At 44.6% G+C, this 20372-nt stretch overlaps 1 protein-coding gene across 2 annotated transcripts; it reads left to right on the forward strand.

Moving 5' to 3' along the window:
* The first annotated feature begins 1795 nt into the window (after positions 1 to 1795).
* On the forward strand, positions 1796 to 18526 carry LOC309533082 (amine oxidase [copper-containing] 3-like). Of its 2 annotated transcripts, XM_082224136.1 has the most exons (5): positions 1796 to 3517; positions 9628 to 9646; positions 15124 to 15409; positions 16910 to 17039; positions 17270 to 18526. In XM_082224136.1, exons 1-5 carry the CDS (start codon positions 1961 to 1963, stop codon positions 17552 to 17554), a joined length of 2277 nt encoding a protein of 758 aa, XP_082080262.1. In that variant the 5' UTR covers positions 1796 to 1960; the 3' UTR covers positions 17555 to 18526. The 2 variants fall into 2 exon arrangements, with proteins under 2 accessions (XP_082080262.1, XP_082080261.1); XM_082224135.1 differs by lacking the exon at positions 9628 to 9646 and having other exon boundaries at positions 1797 to 3536.
* The last annotated feature ends 1846 nt before the right edge of the window (positions 18527 to 20372 follow it).

The following is a 20372-nucleotide window of genomic DNA, read 5'->3' on the forward strand; positions in this document are numbered from 1 at the left end:
GTTGGACAGTGTTCTCGAAGCTGCAAACATGAGTCTGTCCAAACTGCGGGAGGCAGTGGAAGACAGGAGTGCCTGGCGTGCTCTGGTCCATGGAGTCACGAAGAGTCGGACATGACTAAACGACTAAACAACAACATACCCCCTATGCCCTTGAGTGGAGTGGAAGATACATTCCTTTCCCCTATATTGGAGTAAAATTCAACTGCCAATCAAACTTGGGGGAAGCTGCCATCTTGCCCTTCACCTCAGGCAGCAAAATGTCTTGAGCTGGCCATAACTGCGATGGGGCTTGTTAAGTGAATCTCACTCTGTAATATGTCAGGATTAAGTAAGCTGGATACTTTTCAATTCTCAGCTCTGAATTCTGGCAACCTGCAAAGCTTGTTTTAAGCTGCAGGGCACAAGCAAAACCAGCCAGGTAACTATTCAAGAATTACCAAAACATCAAACTTGCTTTGCCTTTCTCAGAAATTATGCTGATAAATTCAGTCGCTGATTAATTTAAGGCCAGTGCTATGCAGGATTACTCACAAGTGAGGGACTCTTGCTGACTATTGTTTTGTGTCACCTGATGCTTGCAGTCTCCTTCCACTCTCTCTATGATCTATCAATCTTCTATTCCCCAGTAGGCATAGCCTTTTTCTCCCAACATATGACATTCTCTCTGATCCAAATAGTCAGCATATAAGGAAATCAGAGAGTCAGCTTTAGTGTTTTTGCCAGTCTACAGAAGAATGGGACTGGGGATGAAAAACCAAGTGCAATGGAAATTAATTTGTAAGCTGGCATAACAATGTGAAATGCCATTTGCATGCTATGGAGGTTGAGGCAGGTGCTATAACCACTTCCCATGCTCTTTAGTGGTTGAGTGAATATATAAGCAGTATAACTCTTCTATTGAATCAATGGTGGTTTTGATCCTATGAAATAGTACCGAGACGTAGAATACCAGTCATAGAGAATCATAGGAACTGTAGCTTGTTAAGGCTGCTGACCTCACAGAGCTACAATTCCCAGCATATTTACAGGATTCTCCATGACTGTTAAAGTGGTGTAATAGTGCTTTGAGAGTGCACAAGGCGGGTGTAGAGAGCACGCACAATTGTGGGCATCTCTGGTGAATGGAGAGGGCTTGAATCCAGTAGATCCAAGGCCATCGTCATCTTGCCTTGCTCTCACAATGTCAACTTTCAGCCCTAACACTGGATACTGGAGCTCTATGCTGATGGATCATTCATGAGCATCTTCCATTGGCAAAGCTCTTCATTATCGGAGAGGCAGCTCCACTCCCTCCTAACGTAAGGTTACCAGTTTCCCCCCCCAATGAATCCAGGGGCACTTTTCAACTTCAGTTGGAATGATAGGATTTTGTTATGGGACTGATTTGTAAATCCAGGGTCTGTCCCCGGGAAATGGGGATATCTGGTAACCTTATCCTAACCACCTCCAGTCTCTGCCAGCAGTCCTGAAGATTTCGACTTCAGTATTACCCTTCTGTAGAAAATTCAGTAGAATTCAGTGATGCGTCAACTTCAAGAATCAGGCACATGCGGATCAGTTGGCTCTCACATTTGATCCTGTTTTCAAATATATTCCCCACATCTTCCTCCTCTAAACATTTTTTTTTTTGGCTGCTTCTGCACAAAGACAATTGCTTAATGGCAGTTTATGTTTCAACAGCTTGTGTAGGCTGTGTCTAATCCAATTACGAGAAAGGTGTTCAGACTTGACAGATCAGCTAATTACGGTGTGAATGTGTACATCATTCCTTTGCTCTGTGAAAGACCTTGGAGATGCATCACATTAGGTGGTGTTTGCATAGATGAAGAAAACCACACAGTTTTGAAACTCACTTGCAGAGCTGGTCTTTCCCCCGACTTTCTTCGAAATTCAGGTTTTTTTTACTTATTTATATATATAAAAAAACAACTCCAGGAACCTGCTTACAGTGTTGCTGAATATGAACTTGAAATTGGCTTATCTTCTCCTATCTCTGTGCACAGCCATCATATTCATCTTGGTCTGGGCTTTCCAAAGCAGAGGAGGGAAGCCCATGCTTTGTGACAGCCATCTTCAGGAGATGGGACAGGAGGAACAAGGCCATGGAATCTACAGTCAGGTATTTGCTGATTTAACTCCGGAAGAGATCATGGAAGTGAAGATCTACCTGCAGTACAACCTGGGGGTGCCATTGGTAGAACCTCCTCAAGCCAAGCCATCAGACAACTGCATTTTTTCCATCACCCTTCAGCTTCCTCCCAAAGCTGAAGTGCTGCAATTCTTGGACCACCAAGGGAGCAGGCCTGCACGGCAAGCTCTGGCTGTACTCCATTTTGGAAACCAGCAGGACCCAAATGTCACAGAGTTTGTGGTAGGTCCTCTTCCAAAACCAATGTACCACCAAGATGTCACAGTGCAGAAGTATGGAGGGAAGTTGCCTTACTACAGAAGGTTTCTCCTAAATAATGAATTCAAGGAAATCCATATTTTCCTGAAGAACAAGGAATACCCCAAGGCTCCAAACTTTATGCAGGAAGTACTTTATTACAATGGAAGCAATTTCGCATACTACCATGGATTGCCACCCGGATTAAAATCAGGAGACCGGAGAATCTGGGTTGCTCATTTCCAGAATGTGCCTGGTAGTTATCTGCATCCATTTGGATTTGACATCCAGGTTGATCTTAGCAGCCTCAACATTTCTCACTGGAAGGTGTTAAAAGTCTTCTATAATGGACAGTACTTTGAGGACATGGAAGATATTGAGAGGCAGTTCATTACGGGACATGTTAAAGTAGCCAAGGTCAAAAAGGCTCCTTCTGATGGAGGATATTCCTCATTGAAGCAGAGGGTTCCACACCAGAGACTAGGCCCCTTGCACTATGAACCTCGTGGTCCCCGCTACCGCATCTGGAATAACCAGGTTTTCTTCATGTCCTGGAGTTTTGCCTTTGGCATAGATGCTAATAGGGGGCCACGGATCTTTGATGTTAGGTTTAAGGGTGAGAGGATAGTTTATGAGTTAAGCTTGCAAGAGGGAGGTTCCATCTATGGCTCCAACAATCCAGCGTCTATGCTGACCAGATACATGGACTTAAGCTTTGGCATTGGTTCAAGTGGCTCCACTCTCACCCAAGGCGTGGATTGTCCTTACCTGGCTACCTATTTGGACAGGCACTATTTTCTTGATTCCTCCTTGCCTGTCACTCGCAAAAACTCTATCTGCATCTTTGAGCAGAATGCTGAGGTCCCTGTGAGACGCCATTATGACCGCTCAGAGCCTCCGTTTTACGGAGGGTTGGTCGATTCCATTCTGGTCTTTAGGTCCATATCTTCAGTTGCTAATTATGATTATGTTTGGGATTTTAAATTTCATCAAAATGGAGCTGTCGGAGTTAGTATCCATGCAAGTGGATACATTCAATCTGCTTTTTACTTTGGCGATGCCTTGGAATTTGGAAACAGAGTTGAAGAGTGGGCACTGGGAGACATTCACACTCACAACATTAATTTCAAGGTGGACATGGACATTGGTGGTAAGTGTACACCTCTTTTGTAACTTTTATGAATTGCCGTAATTTCTATTGCTGGTAGCGGCTTACTTGCTGCCAGCTAATAGCTGCTTTTTAAGTGGTTCTGATGTTATTTTGTTTCCCAATTCTGCAGATGTTTCATGGAGTATTCATGAGTGGGTGTTTTCCCCCCTCACCTGGCAGGATGCTGCATCATCCTAGGATGTAGATTATTGTTGAAGTGTGTGGTGTGTGTGTAGGAGGGAATTGTTGTGTGTGAAAGTTTGGGCTGATTCTGGAACCTGGAGACAGAGACATGTGCTGAAACCAAGTTGTGTCAGGGGCGTTTCCCTGGATGCCTGATGGAGAAGCACAATCTGTTAATGCTGTGCTCCCAGCTATCCTATGCTCAGGCTCCATATATGTGTAAATAAAACCAAACATTCTATAGGCATCACCGTCTCCACTGACCTCCATTCCATGGAAACAGAACCCTGGGAAAAGCGCTTGGCATTCCTGAAGTCTCTCCTCAAAACATGTCTTGAGGGAGGCAAATCCATGTCTGCTTCTTATTTCAATGAATTATGAATGCACATCGTTGTCAAAGTATTATATGGGCCCTTTGGGGCCACCAGTTGAGCCCAGTATATTTCTATTTAACCTATTTTAAGACCAAGGTCCATCTCCTGGCAGGCAGGTGGCGGGGTCCGGTCACTTCACTTTTGGTAGTGAAACAGAGCAATATCCACAGCAGGGTTGAAAGGCTTCCTATTGAATAGATTCGGGAGTGAATTTAAAACACAATAGTACATTCCGAGAACATTTTGTTATGATTACTTTATATTAATCAGAGAAGTACATGCTCCTCAGAAATAGATCCACATGAGCTAAAACATAATTGATGGAGATTGCTTCCATGTCAGTGCCTAGGACTTGCCGATCGCATGGTCAGCGGTTTGAATCCCCGCGGCGGGGTGAGCTCCCGTCTTTCGGTCCCAGCTCCTGCCCACCTAGCAGTTCGAAAGCACCCTTAAGTGCAAGTAGATAAATAGGTACCGCTTTATAGCGGGAAGGTAAACGGCGTTTCTGTGTGCTGCGCTGGTGCCGACTCGCCAGAGCAGCTTCGTCATGCTGGCCACGTGACCCGGAAGTGTCTTCGGACAGCGCTGGCCCCCGGCCTCTTAAGCGAGATGGGCGCGCAACCCCAGAGTCGGTCACGACTGGCCCGTACGGGAAGGGGTACCTTTACCTTTAAGTTAGGTTCATTCATTTCAAGGGGTCTTCTCTGAGGAAAACTTAGTTGAACGCCAGCGGTTGAAGGCTACCTTGCTCTTTTTTTTTACATGAACTACTTTTTCTCACCCATAGGCAATTTGTAGACATGATTTACCTATTTAATTTGTTACGTTAAGGTCCCACCTTTCCTCCAAGATTAGGGGGTTGCACTAGATGACCCTCGAGGTCCCTTCCAGTTCTATGATTCTATGAAACTCAATCTAAATGGTGTACTTGGCATTCTGCAAAAATCTTCCGTCTGGCCACCTGACCAAGATCTCCCTCATTTTCCAGTAAGGGCTGCTTTGTTGCCATGGGCAGCCGTCCAGGGAGGCCCGGGAGCCATGGGACCAGCCAGTAGCCAGGGCTGAAGCCTAAGGGTTATATTCAGTGTAGAGCTACAGACATGCTAGACATCCGGGGCAAAGACCAAGACAACAACAAAGGACTAAACAAAAGAAGGGACTAAGGTGTAAACCAGTAATACTGGAGCACACCAGAAGATCTTGTTATCTGAGTAAAGCTTAGCAAGAAAAAGTCTTTCCTGTCCAGGATAATCCAATGGCTAGTTTGGAGTCAGCCCATGGTCTGAAGAACTTCACTGAGAAACTCAGACTTGCCATCCAATGGTTCACCACATGGGGGTATTGCACCGAGACTGAGCAGTTCCTGACAATTATGTGTCTTCAGGTCATGTCTTGAGGAATCCACCCACCCACTCTGCTCCCCACTAGGCTTTCTCATTCAATTTTAGAGTAGCTGCTGTTTTAAAAAGAATTCAAATACTACTGCTTCTTTGGCTATGCCCCCCTGAAATCCTGCTGATCCAGGACAACAGAGAAGGATAAATCTCTTCTCCACATAAAATAGTTTCCTTTTATGAAGACGATTATTTCCCACTAGAGGGTGGTAAAACCACTTGAGATCCAAACTGTCATTGAATTACATAAAGGCCTACTATGCAGATTTCTTCATGACCTTTCAGAAGCTGCAAACTTGCTAAGGGCACAATCCAAAGAAAGCTCTTGACTTTAATGAAATCTAAGCATGAGAGTAGGGACGCGGGTGGTGCTGTGGGTTAAACCACAGAGCCTAGGACTTGCCGATCAGAAGGTCGGCAGTTCAAATCCCCACGATGGGGTGAGCTCCCGTTGCTTGGTCCCTGCTCCTGCCAACCTAGTAGTTTGAAAGCATGTCAAAGTGCAAGTAGATAAATAGGTACCACTCCTGCGGAAAGGTAAACAGCGTTTCCATGTGCTGCTCTGGTTCGCCAGAAGCGGCTTAGTCATGCTGGCCACATGACCCGGAAGCTGTACGCCAGCTCCCTCGGCCAAGAAAGCGAGATGAGCGCCGCAACATCAGAGTCAGTCACGACTGGACCTAATGATCAGGGGTCCCTTTACCTTTAAGCATGACAGTGCTGTCTCCACTGAAATCATCCAGGGATAGAGACCTTTTACCTTTACCATTACCTATATGCAGTGTACATTTAAAGCACATTTAAAGTATTTCCTTCCACCCAAGGAATTCGGAGAGCTGTAATTTGTTGTGGGTGCTGGGAAATGGTAGCTGTGATGGATAAACTACAGTTCTCAGGATTCTTTGGGAGATATGTGCTTTAAATGCACCGTGTGTATGCAGCCTAAGTTAAGGCAGTGCCAGGCTGCTTTCACTTTGCTCTTCTCATCTCAATCTTCCTCTGCCCCCTGAGGGATCTACATGACAAGATACTTTCATTTCCCCTGTATTGGAGTAAGATTCAACTGCCAATCAAGCTGGCTTCTGTATGTGCCTTGGGGGTGGGTACCATCTTGTCCTTCACCTCAGGCAGCAAAATGCCTTGCGCTGACCCTGCCACTGACGGGGCTTGTTAGGCAAATCTCACCCAGTGATATGCCAGGATTAAATAAGTCAGCTACTTTTAAATTCTCAGCTCTGAATTCTGGCAACCGGTCCCTTGCAAAGCTTGTTTTAAGCTGCAGGGCACAAGCAAAACCAGCCAGGTAACAATTCAAGAATTACCAGAACATCAAACTTGCAGTGCCTTTCTCAGAAATTGTGTGGATAATGGAGTGGTTAATTAATTTAAGGCCACTGCTATGCAGGCTTACTGACAAACACAGGACTATTGCTGACTAGTGTTTGGTGTCACCTGACGCTTCCTTGCTTGCAGTCTCCTGCCTCTCTCTCTGTGATCTTCGATGAACAGCCTTTCCCTCCCAACACATGACATTCTCTCTGACCCAGATATTTAGCATATATGGAAAGCAGAAGATCAGTGCACAGCTCGGCTTCAGTGTTTTCTCCAGTCTACAGAAGAATAGGACTGGAAATGAAAATCAAGTGTAAATGCATGGAAGCCGATTCGTAAGTCAAAACAACAATGAGAGATCCACACCAGACATTTTAAGCACAGTGATACCACTTGGACGGTTATAGAGAACCCTTGGAACTGGTTTAGGATGGATCATAGCTCAATGGTAGAGCATCCCCACATAGGGCAAATCTCCACCTGTGATTACTTAGGTCAGCTCCAAGCTATTATATAGAGAAAGCCCCATTGTGGGCCTCTCTGGTGAATGAATGGGTCTTGACTCCAGTGGTTCCAAGGCTATCTCCATTCTTCCCAGCCTCCAGAATGTCTAATTTGGAACTCTAACAGTGCGTGGTGGTGGTGAAAGAACCACTCTACATCCATGGAACAATTCACGGGCATAGCTGAGGTGTATGTGGCAGACGTGCTCTTTCATTGGCAAAGCTCCATCAATAGACAGGTGCTTCCATTCCCTCCTGGCCACCTCCAGTCACTGCCAGTAGTTCTGAGGGTGTGGCCTCAGTGGAGTTAAGTGTTGCATCAGTTGGAAGACTCAGCCACTAGGAAGTTCTGCTAGCGCTTTCTTTCTGCAAAGCTTCCTCTTCCAAACATTTTTTTTCACCCACTGCATAAAGAAGATTACTTAAGAGTGGTTTGTTGTAGCTCTGTAGCCTGCGTCTAACTCATTTAGGAACAAAGGTGTTCAGACTTGACAAATCAGGTTATCAAGGTGTGAAGGAATACATCATTGCTTTCCTCTTTACAGGAAAATTGAGCTGCATCATATGGTCAGTGGTTGCCTACATAAAAAGATTATTGAGGTTTCGAAGCTCATTTTTACAGCAGGACTCTCACCAAAACTTTCATTTGCCCTCACCTGGGATTCTAGATACTCTGTTTGCTGATTCAATCTGCATTCTACAGTCTGCTTTGTGAAATCCCTGGAACCTGCTTACAGTGTTGCTGAACATGAACATGAAATTGGCTTATCTTCTTTTAGCTTTGTGCACAGCAATCATATTCATCTTGGTCTGGGCTTTCCAAAACAGAGGAGGGAAGCCCATGCTTTGTGACAGCCATCTTCAAGAGATGGGAAGGAAGGAAAGAAGCCAAGGAATCTACAGTCAGGTATTTGCTGATTTAACTCCAGAAGAGATCATGGAAGTGAAGATCTACCTGCAGTACAACCTGGGGGTGCCATTAGTAGAAACTCCTCAAGCCAAGCCATCAGACAACTGCATTTTTTCCATCACCCTTCAGCTTCCTCCCAAAGCCGAAGTGCTGCAATTCCTGGACCACCAAGGAAGCAGACCTGCACGGCAAGCTCTGGCTGTACTCCATTTTGGAAACCAGCAGGACCCAAATGTCACAGAGTTTGTGGTAGGTCCTCTTCCAAATCCAATGTACCACCAAGATGTCACAGTGCAGAAGTATGGAGGGAAGTTGCCTTACTACAGAAGGTTTTTTTTGCAGAATGAGCGGAGACAGATCCATACTTTCTTGAAGAATAGGGAATACCCCAAGGCTCCAAACTTTATGCAGAAAGTGCTTTATTACAATGGAAGCAATTTTGGATACTCCTACGGAATGCCACCTGGACTAAAATCAGGAGACCGGAAAATCTGGGTTGCTCATTTCCAGAATGTCCCTGGTAGATATCTGCATCCAGTAGGATTTGAAGTCCATGTGGATATTTGCAGCCTAGATGTTTCTCATTGGAAGGTGCTAAAAGTCTTCTATAATGGACAGTACTTTGAGGACATGGAAGATATTGAGAGGCAGTTCATTGCGGGACATGTTAAAGTAGCCAAGGTCAAAAAGGCTACTTCTGATGGAGGATATTCCTCATTGAAGCAGAGGGTTCCACACCAGAGACTAGGCCCCTTGCAGTATGAACCTCGTGGCCCCCGCTACCGCATCTGGAATAACCAAGTTTTCTTTATGTCCTGGAGTTTTGCCTTTGGCATAGATGCTAACAGGGGGCCACAGATCTTTGATGTTAGGTTTAAGGGTGAGAGGATAGTCTATGAGTTAAGCTTGCAAGATGCATCTGCCATCTATGGCTCCAACACTCCAGGGGCAATGCTGACCAGATACATGGACCTAAGCTTTGGCCTTGGTTTAACTGGCTCCACTCTCACCCAAGGCGTGGATTGTCCTTACCTGGCTACCTATTTGGACAGGCACTATTTTCTTGATTCCTCCTTGCCTATCACTCGCAAAGGCTCTATCTGCATCTTTGAGCAGAATGCTGAGGTCCCTGTGAGACGCCATTATGACCGATCAGAGCCTCCGTTTTACGGAGGGTTGGTGGATTCTGCTCTTGTCTTCAGGTCCATATCTACAGTTGGTAATTATGATTATATTTGGGATTTTATATTTCATCAAAATGGAGCTATCGGGATCAGGATCCATGCAAGTGGATACATTCAATCTGCTTTTTACTTTGGCGATGCCTTGGAATTTGGAAACAGAGTTGAAGAGTGGACATTGGGAACAATTCACACTCACAACATTAATTTCAAGGTGGATATGGACATTGGTGGTAAGTGTACACCTCTTTTGTAACTTCTGGATTGAAGTAATTTCTACTGCTGGTAAGGGGATGTCTCTTTTGTGGCTTTTCTGTGCCTGTTTGTGGCTTGCTTGCTGACTACTTGTAGCCCATACAGAAAGAATCACAGAATGGTAGACTTGGAAGTGACTCCAAGGGTCCTCTAGTCCAATCCCCTGGACTTCAGGAGTCATAGCTATTTAATCCCTGACAGGTGGCCCTCCAACTTCTGTTTAAAACCTTCAAGGAAGGAGAGCTCACCAGCTTTCAAGGTAGTGCATTGAACTGTTGAACATCTACAGTACTCTCAAAACATTCTTCCCAATGTTTAGTCAGAATCTATTTTCCTGAAATTTGAATCCATTGGTTCGTGTCCTATCTTCTGGAGCACCAGAAAACAGGCTTTCTGCACTATCCATGTGACAGCCCTTCAGAAACTTTTAAGAAGGCTATCATCTCTATATCTTCTTTCTTCCAGGGTAAACATATCCAACTCCCTCAACCATTCCTCATAAACCTTGGTTTCCAGACCCTTGATCATCTTCATTGCTCTGCTCTGCACCCATTCCCGTTGTCAATATCCTCCTTAAACTGTTGTTCCTTCTTAAAATATGTTTTCCTTGTTACGGTTTGCATGAACAGCTTACCAGAGGTTACTTCCTTTTCATGCCACTCTCTCTGCCAAGAGTAATAGAAAAACAGGCATTCAAGGCTCAGAGAAATGTTGGAAGATGCCCTGGGGTATTGGAAGCCCCCCATTTCTCCAGGCATCCTTCGGTGAGCGTGGTTCTGGAAATGCTACTCCCTTCTTTTCCAGACACCCCAGCGACACAAATCATAATGATTTATGCACACTAATATCCTGGCATCGTACAGCAATAAGCAGGAAACTCTGTAGTTCTATTCTACGTTTTATTTACAGATTATATACAGAGAAAGCATAATGGCTAGCATTCTCTTCAGCTTCGAGGACAGGCACTGTAAAAGCGAAGGTACAGTTACAAAGGACATATGCAGCAGGAAAAGATAAGACTGTTTCTTCTTGTTCTCACACTCTCTCAGTCAGTCATGTGAATTATACCAATCACAAAATGCAGCCTCGGTGGACTGATTTACTAACAGGAACAACAGTTTGCGGGAAACCTGAGCTGCTGCTCATCTCCAACACTTGGAGTTTGCTGCCACAGACATAGATTTTGGGCTGTCCTGAAGCCAAGTCCAGCTTTTGGCCTGTAGGTATTCTTGTGACTTGTATGTTTATAGAATCTGCAATCTCTCTTGAGATTTCAGCAACAGGCTCACTCATTCCGTGTAAGGCCAGGTGGGAGACGCTGAAGCTGATGGATGACGTATGATGACAGCGCAAACATGAATATGTGTTTGAACAGTGTGCCACGACAACATTGTCTTAATGGCATGGAAAATGGGGCAGGGATATACCGTATTTTTTGCTCGATAACACGCACCTGACCATAACATGCACATAGTTTTTAGAGGAGGAAAACAAGAAAAAAAATTCTGAATGAAACAGTGGATGTATCTGGGAGATGATCTATAACGAAATGAAAAGGGTATTTAAATATACCTTTCTGAAGAAACCAGAGGCCTTTCTCCTGGGCATTGTCGGCCAATTGGTGCCAAAGAAGGACAGAACTTTTTTTATGCATGCCACAACAGCAGCAAGAATACTCATTGCAAAGTATTGGAAGACACAAGATCTACCCACTCTGGAAGAATGGCAGATGAAGGTGATGGACTATGTGGAACTGGCAGAAATGACTGGCAGAATCCGAGACCAGGGAGAAGAGTCGGTGGAAGAAGATTGGAAGAAATTTAAAGCCTATTTACAGAAATATTGTAAAATTAATGAATGTTAGAATGATGTTGGATAGAAAGTGGTTTCTAGCTGTAATACTATAAGGGAATATGAAAAATGGATTACTAACAGGTAAAAATTTAATGTTACAATATTTTAAGATTTAAGATTTGGATAAACAAAGAGGGGAAGGATTTGCTGAACCAACAAGCCAAACTGGAATACAAAAAAGGGAGGCGTGAGGAGGTCCGGGAAATAAGCTAATGAAAAATAAGTAATGGAAAGATTGAGATATTTTTAACTATTTTTATGTTATATTTTTCTTTTTTCTTTCTTTTTATTTTGTAATATTTTGAAAATTTCAATAAATATCTTATTAAAAAAAAAGAAACAGTGGATGTATCATTATTGTGCTTCATGCTGTGGCCACAGACATGGGATTTAACGGTGAGTTTGGGGTAGCCCAATGCAAAAATCCTGAGAATCCATGTGGATCTGTGCTTTGTAACCATGTTTTTGCACCATTGCAGCCCAAGGCAACAGTGGGTGCGTGATTTTTTTGGTGCAGGCTGTAGCCATGTACATGCTATATGATCTGATGGTGAATTTGGGGTGACCCAATGCAAAGATGCAAAGATCCTGAGGATCCATGTGGATCCGTGCTTTGTAACCACGTTTTAAGTGGGGAGGGAAGGAAAAACACAGAAGGGAGAAGGAGCACGAGAGGGGTGTGCGGAGAAGCAGCTGGCTAACAATGCAGGAGAGGGGTTTAACGGGAGGGAGGAAAGGAAGGCAAAAGTTTTCCCCCACCCACCCAAGCCAGAGCGCTCTCTCTCTCTCTCTCTCTCTCTCTCTCTCTCTCCTACCTGCATTTTCCGGCTGCCTGCGATGCTGGACGCAGCAGCGGCGGAGCACGGAGAGGAGGAGGTGGTGGCTGTCGGCTGCGCTCCTAGTGAAAACAGTGGGCAGTAAGACCCTGAGGCAGAATGCAGGAAAGCAGCAACCTCCTCTTTTTAGCCTTCCCTCCTCCGTGATCTGATTTTTGCCTGATTTCTGCCCCTGTACTCGGGCCAGTCGGCTCCAGGGACCACACATTCGCTCAATAACACGCACAGACATTTCCCCTTACTTTTTAGGAGAAAAAAATGTGAGTGTCATATATATAGAGAAAAATATGGTATTTATTAAGCATGTACCATAAATATAAATTATGGATTGGAGTAATCTGGGAAGAAATATTCCTGTAAGTACAATTTCTTCTCTTATTGGATTACCTTAAAATGAACAGGGCTCATTCTCTTTGTGTCCTTTAGGAAACCAAGTAATCGCCTTCAGACTGTGGTTTAGAAGGCTGCATCTTGCTATGCAATCCTCTTCACTTGTCGGGTCTCCTCTAACACTCTTTAACTTGCATCCAAAACAAGAACGTTCCCTATCCCACCTTCTTCCCTGCAGGGCCTGATACCCCTTCACTGAAGGGTTGAAAAATGTGGAATGGGGCACAGTGGTCTACTGAGGGATCAAGAATCCCAAATCTGAAAACTGGCTCTAGCTTAACCTAATGTGACATTCCTTTTAATTGTGCAGCAAGCTGCTGTCTGTGTGGATTTTCTTTATTCAATTACGGATTACCCTCCTTCCCCAGATTTTCATTGAGACTGTTGTGCTTAGTGAGGGAAAGATTAAGCCTTCCTGCTTTAGCCATGATCCTGATAAAACCTGGCTCCTCACATGGTTATGAGGCTTGGGGACGGCAAGCTACCATTTGGCATGAATGAATGCTTGCTTGCTTCCTTCCTTTCTTAAGTCTCATAGCTGTGCAAAGAACTAACTTGCGTTCAAATCAAATCTGTAGAGGGAAAGGTTTAACCTCACCTCTGCATGTGCTATGGCCGCAATGGACTTAATATCTCTAATTTAAATAAGGGGGGGGGACCAGTGTGTACACTATGCATTTAGAGTAATGTGTAGTTTGACCTTCTGGCAGTCTCCCTCTCTTCCCTCCCAGCCTACCAGAAATTATTCAGGAGGGTCCCAACCCTCCCACGAGGCTCTTTTGGGGCACCACAGTTATGTGTAGGTGGAGGAAGGGATGGGAAGCCTTTCTTTGGTGAACTTCCTGAGGTTATTTTATCTTAGGATCTAAGCTTTGATTTGTTTCTATTAAAATATTTAGAGCTTGCCGCAAGGCAGCTAAGAAAACTCAAGCCAAATAAAGTACAGTAGACATTATAAAATAGCAAGATAAAAATGAGTTAAAGCTCAGCGGAACATAATGCCACCAAATTTAATCATCTCTTCACATCTGTCTGGAGCCTGACAAATGCAGTCTAGATCTGGAATCAGCACTTTACATGTCTCCGCAGGTGTCAAGGAACCTGATTTGCAGCCATGCTGAAGGTGATTCTGCAAGTTATTTGCATTTGTTTATTTTGCTGAGACCATTGAAGACTCATTCTTCTACAGGGAAGAGCGAGCTCAGCAGCCTGTGAGATCTACTCCCACTTCTAGATGTGTAAAAATAGATGAGATTATGACCATAGCATGGTCTTTGTTGACCTCGGTCCAGCAGATAGGATCTAAGTGTAAGGTATTTGGCATGAAACTTGGGTGGCTTCTTGCCAGAACGACCACCCAGGTATCTGCATTTATAATTGGCCAGCAGATATTTCTGGACCACAGTTGACCTGGCTGTGATTTGTTTCATAAACCAAGCAGTTCCAAATGCCACAGAGTGTATGACCTCTCCCATAACTATGATACCACCATGATGCCACAATGTAAGGGAAGGGCTGTAGCTCAGTGGTAGAAAATCTGCTTTGCATGCAGAAGGTCTCAGGTTCAAGCCCAGGCATCTCCAGGTAGGGTTGGCAATGAAGAAGAAGAAGAAGAAGAAGAAGAAGAAGAAGAAGAAGAAGAAGAGGAGGAAGAGGAGGAGGAGTTTGGAGTTGATATCCCGCTTTATCACTACCCGAAGGAGTCTCAAAGCGGCTAACATTCTCCTTTCCCTTCCTCCCCCACAACAAACACTCTGTGAGGTGAGTGGGGCTGAGAGACTTCAGAGAAGTGTGACTAGCCCAAGGTCACCCAGCAGCTGCATGTGGAGGAGCGGGGACGCGAACCCGGTTCACCAGATTACGAGTCCACCGCTCTTAACCGCTACACCACACTGGCTCTCAGGAGCAATGGAGAGTCCAGTCAGTAGGTACAATACTGAGCACAGCCCCAGAGGCCAGCAGCCCCTGTCCTCTCCCTTCCATGGCCAGGAAAGATGGTGGAAGCTACCCCAGTGGTGGCAGCAGCAGGAGCCACCAACCACTGAGCCACACCCTGCCATACTCGGCTCCAGTATCAGCCTCCTCTTCCTTGTCTTGCTGTGCCACCAGCTACTTCCCCCACCCCACCCCATGCGGTGGGAGGAGAAGGAGCCACCAGCCACTAAAGCTGCACCAGTTCTGCATTTGCCCTCTTCTGCCACCTGAACATTGGGGATCATTAAAAATATTTGGGGGACACAAAGTGCCTTGGACCCTAGGAGCTGGCACTTGTGGCTGCTTTTCTATGTTAACAAAAGCTGCGCTTGTGTGGACATGACCACGCAGCTGAAAAATATGACGCCTCAACAGTTGTCTTCATTTGTTTTCTGTGCTAGGTGTGAAAAATTCCCTGGTAGCCAATGACATGGCTTTTGAGACAGTCAAGGCCCCTTGGAGTCCAGAGAATAAGATCCACCGGATGAAGATAGTAAGGAAAGTCTTGGGCACTGAGAACAAGGCCGCCTTCCGCCTTCACGACAACATGCCAAGGCACATATATTTTGCTGCCAACAGCACAAACAAGTGGGGCCATAAGCAAGGCTATCGGATCCAGATGGTCAGCTTTTCTGGAGACCACCTGCCAGAAACAGATCCAATGGAGCGAGCCATTAGTTGGGGAAGGTAAGTGACTAATTTTTAGATGCTGAAACCCAAATGGGAAACCCAGATCAGAGACACGGGGACATAGGTAGCTGCCTTATACTGACCTTGGTTCACCTATCTCAGTATTGTCTACTGACTGGCACGTCTTCTGGGTGTCAGACCATGTACTCTCCCAACCCTACCTGGAGATGCTTAGGACTGAAACCGGGGCTTTATACATACCATGGCCCTTCCCCATGAAATTGGGGCTCCTTAACTCTAAGGGTGTTGAGATTTTGAGTGCTTTGGTTTGTGTCCATCACTCTGTCTCTCTCCTGGCTCCATCTGAGTCCCTGCAGCTACAAGCTTTGATGATGTCTGAAACTTTGCCGGGGGGGGGGGAATGTCCAATGCCAAGGCTCAGCAGAATATGTAGTCATGTGGTCCTGGAAACAAAATTTAGGCCACTACATAAGAAGTTGAAAACCAGGACATTCAAGGTAGCTTTCTCGGAAATGCTACCTGTCCCATGTAGACAGGGCAAGCTAGACAGGCACAGCTCAGATGTCTCAATATGTGGTGTCAGGAGGAAGGTAAGGGATTTGATATGCTCTGGGGAATGTACAAAGGAGAGGAACCAGACTGCTGGTGCGTGATTGATACTGAGAGAGAGAGGATAGATAGATAGATAGATAGATAGATAGATAGATAGATAGATGATATATAGATATAAAGTAGCAGAACCACTTTCATTCTGATCATGGGCCGAAAGCCAACAGACGTTGAGGAGGGTCCAGTTTGGCACAAATCATTCCCTAGGGATGAGGGTGAAAATGTTAATGATTGTCCAAAATTTACAGGGGAGAACTAGACATTGAAGGCACAGGAGCACATGATAGAAATTCAAAGCACTGCAGGGCAAAACACACGTGCCAAAGATATGTGGAGAGACACACAGTGTATATGTTTTGATACAGTTATGCTAGAAGCCTCACAGTCAAACTGGGATGCTTGATCTTAGAGTAGCTGGGGAAACCCAGCCAGATGGGTGGGGTACAAATAATACATTATAATTATAATTATTAGATAAAGTGGGTATAATGGGAATCTGGCAGCTTGGAGAAAGCTGGTGGGACACAGTTATTATCTCTGGATACAACTCAATAGGAAGGACAGGGAAGAGCATACTGGAGGTGGTGTTTCTGTTTGTCAAAGAGGATATGGATTCTAACAAGCTAGAAACCCCCAAAGTGGCAAGCAGCTCTAGAGAAGCTAAATTTGGGAGTCTACCCACCATCTTGAGAAAATGACCAAAGTCAAGCACTACAGCAACTGTGGGGAACCCGTGGGCTTCTAGATGTTTTTGGACTACAACTCCCAGCCGGCCATTGACCATGTTGGTTGGGGTTGATGGGAGTCGGAGCAGAACACCTGGAGGGCAGCATACTAACCACCCATCTTCTGTAGCTTACTGCTGGATCTCCTTCCTAGGGTAGTTGGGATTCCACACACTAGTCTCAGCAGTGCTCTGCTTTTCAGGTACAAGCTGGCTGTCACCAAACGGAAAGAGAAGGAACCATTTAGCACCAGTATCTATAACCAGATGGACCCATGGACACCTTCAGTGGCCTTTGCTGACTTCCTAAACAATGAGAGCATTATCAATGAGGTGAGTTGTGATCCCTATGGGCACTGACAGATCTACGCTATCACCCTGAAGCCACACAGGGACTGGAGACTTTGGATATATTTTAAAATATACAGGCTGAGCAGATTTCATGGGACTGCATCAACAGTGGCTCATTATATCTGAAGCTTCTCCTGCACCATCCTTTTCTCTCACCAGGCCTTTCCCTTAGATAGCCATTTAACATGATCCGTTGTGTCTCCCTTTGGCAGGACCTGGTTGCCTGGATCACCGCTGGCTTCCTGCATATTCCACATGCTGAGGACATTCCCAACACTCCAACGCTTGGGAACGTGATTGGCTTCTTTTTGAGGCCTTACAACTATTTTGACTATGATCCTTCCATGGATTCTCCAGACAGCGTTTTCTTCAGCAGCCAGCAGGACTCCACTTCCTGCAACGTCAACTACCTCGCCTGCGTGCCAAAAACAGCTGCGTGCTTGCCCAGCTTCCCGCCTTTCACTTATGAGGGCTTCCAAAACATGACGACACTCTGATGCCTTCTAATTTTGGGATGGGTGGGGTTGTTTTGAGTTAGGGAGAGGGTGGGTGGGTGCTGAACAGGGCAGCATGAAATCTGTGTATACCAAGAACAGCGAATCCCAGCTCCGTCCAGTGTCTTTGAAACCCAAATCTTAAGCCTTGCTTCCACACAATGCACATGTTCGCTAGTTGTATTTGCAAGAATCTTTTGCCGGGACTCTGTACTGGGCAGACAACTAGATCACAACACACTTTACATCGCTTGCTGTTTGCCACACAAAGCTGCTGTGTGCTAGCCTGTGGCTGTGATAGCACAAGTGACCATATTTGCCTAGCATACTATCAATTTACGATGCCATTTGCCTTCCAGTAAACTCAAGCCTATTACCAAGAAATTTAGTATGTGGCTGCTCACAAATGGCCTGTCAGGATGATTTATGCACATCAGTTCTGCCAGTGTCAATCCAAAACCAGATCTGTTTAGCAAAAAGCAGGGACAGGGTAGGAGGAAATTGAAGTCAAAAGCTAAGCAGTCCATTGGGTTTCTCTTTTTAATACACCTGGATTATTTGTAAATTTTTAATTTGATATTTCTGCAAGTAGCAGTGCTGATTATTGTTTTAATGGAAGCACACTTCCAAAACTCAATTAATTTGGTGTCTTTGGCACCGGTTTGCTGAATTGCTTTTCAATTTAGCAAAGGGCAGACTAGATTGCTATGCTTAAGTGAATGGGGTTTTGTAGTGTCTCATTCCACAGACGTCAGGAAAAGTCAAGCATCACTCCACCTGTCAGGCTCAAAATTTAATCCCTGTCATTTTTTAAAAAACATACCGGGGCACCTTTATTATGGGCACTGTCAAGCTGCCACATTAAAAGACTCAATCCAGGTTTCATCAATAATTGTGTATCTGTTTCTTAGATATATGTCCACATCTCCTGAACATTGAAAATTGCAAATGTTATTAAAAAGGTATCTCAATCATTCTTGGTGGCAAAGAGAATAATCTTTCAGCAGTGGAAATGCAGGTCTACTCCCTCTGACCACCACTGGGAACCTGAAGACATTTTCTATTTCTGAGTTTGCAGCTTATCCAAGACAAATATGGTACCTTTCTGGACATCTGGGCAGTCTACATCAAGCTTTGCCATCCTGGTACAGATATCTATTAGACACATCTGGGTTGACAGCAGCATCCTGCAGTCAGGATAGAACATGAGACTTTTATTCTCAGGGTTGTGAGTTTGAGCCTCACGTTGGGTGAAATATTCCTACATTGCAGGGGGGTTGGGTGGCATGACCCCTGTGGTCCCTTCCAACCTGTGGTCCCTTCCAATTCTATGATCCATTGAGCTATGATCCTTTTAACCCACTAAAACCCAGTGCTATAAAGAGAAGGTCTGACCTCTTCCTGTGCTGCTCAGCATTACATCTGAATCAGGAATTATGCTTTGTTTCACTCAAACAAACCATGATAAGTCAAGGTATGTGATTGGCTTAGAATTATGCTTTAGAGTAAACAAACCATGATCCCTGGTTGGGAAGTAAAGTGGGAAATAATAGTTTCTTTCTCCCCCACATGACTTGGGAGCAGCAAAGTGGCTGCAATAGGCTAGGAATGGGAGGCTCTACCAATTTCAGTTTATCATTTTTTCCAAACTTAAATTCAGCTCTCTACATTTCTGCATCAGTTTCTTTTTAAAGTGCTCATAAAAAAAATTGTTTGCATTTTAGTGCTTATTTCTCATAAATAATCCTATGGGAGGAAGGGTGAGATACAAATTTTATAAATAATAATCTTTGGGTTTTTTAATGTTTAATTTTTTTATTTTTTACCAACAACCAAAACACAAACAGTGAACCCCCCGGGCGACTGATACATTGGGTATACATAATCAATAATATCATAACCTAAATAATAATCGTTGTATGCATTTTTGCCTAATGCATACACTTTTTAACAAGCCTTTCCCCCAAATCTATGCATTTAGCACACATTTTAGCACACATTATTTGCCTGGGAAACAGCATCACAAATGTCAAAGAAGTGTGAATTTTGAAGGATGGCTGTGATTTGGTTCACACATGGTTTCAGGAAGCACAAATTGGGTAGATCAGCCTTTAAATGCAAACTGGAACAAATTCATCCCCCGTTCTTCTAATCAGCACATGCGCAGTAAACAACGGTTCACCCTGATGTCCAAACCTGGCCAGTGTATTTTATTATTACATCTCAATTGTATCTAATAAGATATGATTCATGGCACATGAAATATACTCTGAGTCAAGAGTGGATTTCATGCTCTTTATTCAGCTCATAGTGGTGAGGAGGAATGGAAGTTCCCCCAAAGTATCTGCTTTATATACATTATTTACACAATGGGCTGCACGTAATTGGCTAATTCCAGGATTTTCCTGTAAGCCAATCAGGTTGTGGATTCACTTCCATCTGGAGCTGGATTGGGTGGCTGCTGCGGACCAATCATACTGCTGCGTTGTTCTTGGACCAATCAGACTGCTGCATTCTGAATCCTATTGTTCTAGGACCAATCAGACTGCTGCATTTTGGATCCTATTCAACTCAGTACATAACAGCACAATACATCTATGCTTTAAGTTTAGGACTGCACTGTTTTTCTTGTCTAGAAATTGCATGCTCACATACAGCAGGCATTTACTTCTTTACTTATGTGGATGTCAGAACAAGTGTTTACTGTCAGGCATGCCAACTCCTAGGGGACAAGGCAGCTTTGGCCACCCCATGGTATTTTTTTGTGGGGGCCGAGCCCCCTCAATATTCTGGGGGTGTTTGGCTCCACCCCCTGGCTCCT

The sequence above is a fragment of the Podarcis vaucheri genome (genome assembly GCF_965113315.1).
Source record: "Podarcis vaucheri genome assembly, chromosome: 5".
Classification (NCBI taxonomy): domain Eukaryota; kingdom Metazoa; phylum Chordata; class Lepidosauria; order Squamata; family Lacertidae; genus Podarcis; species Podarcis vaucheri.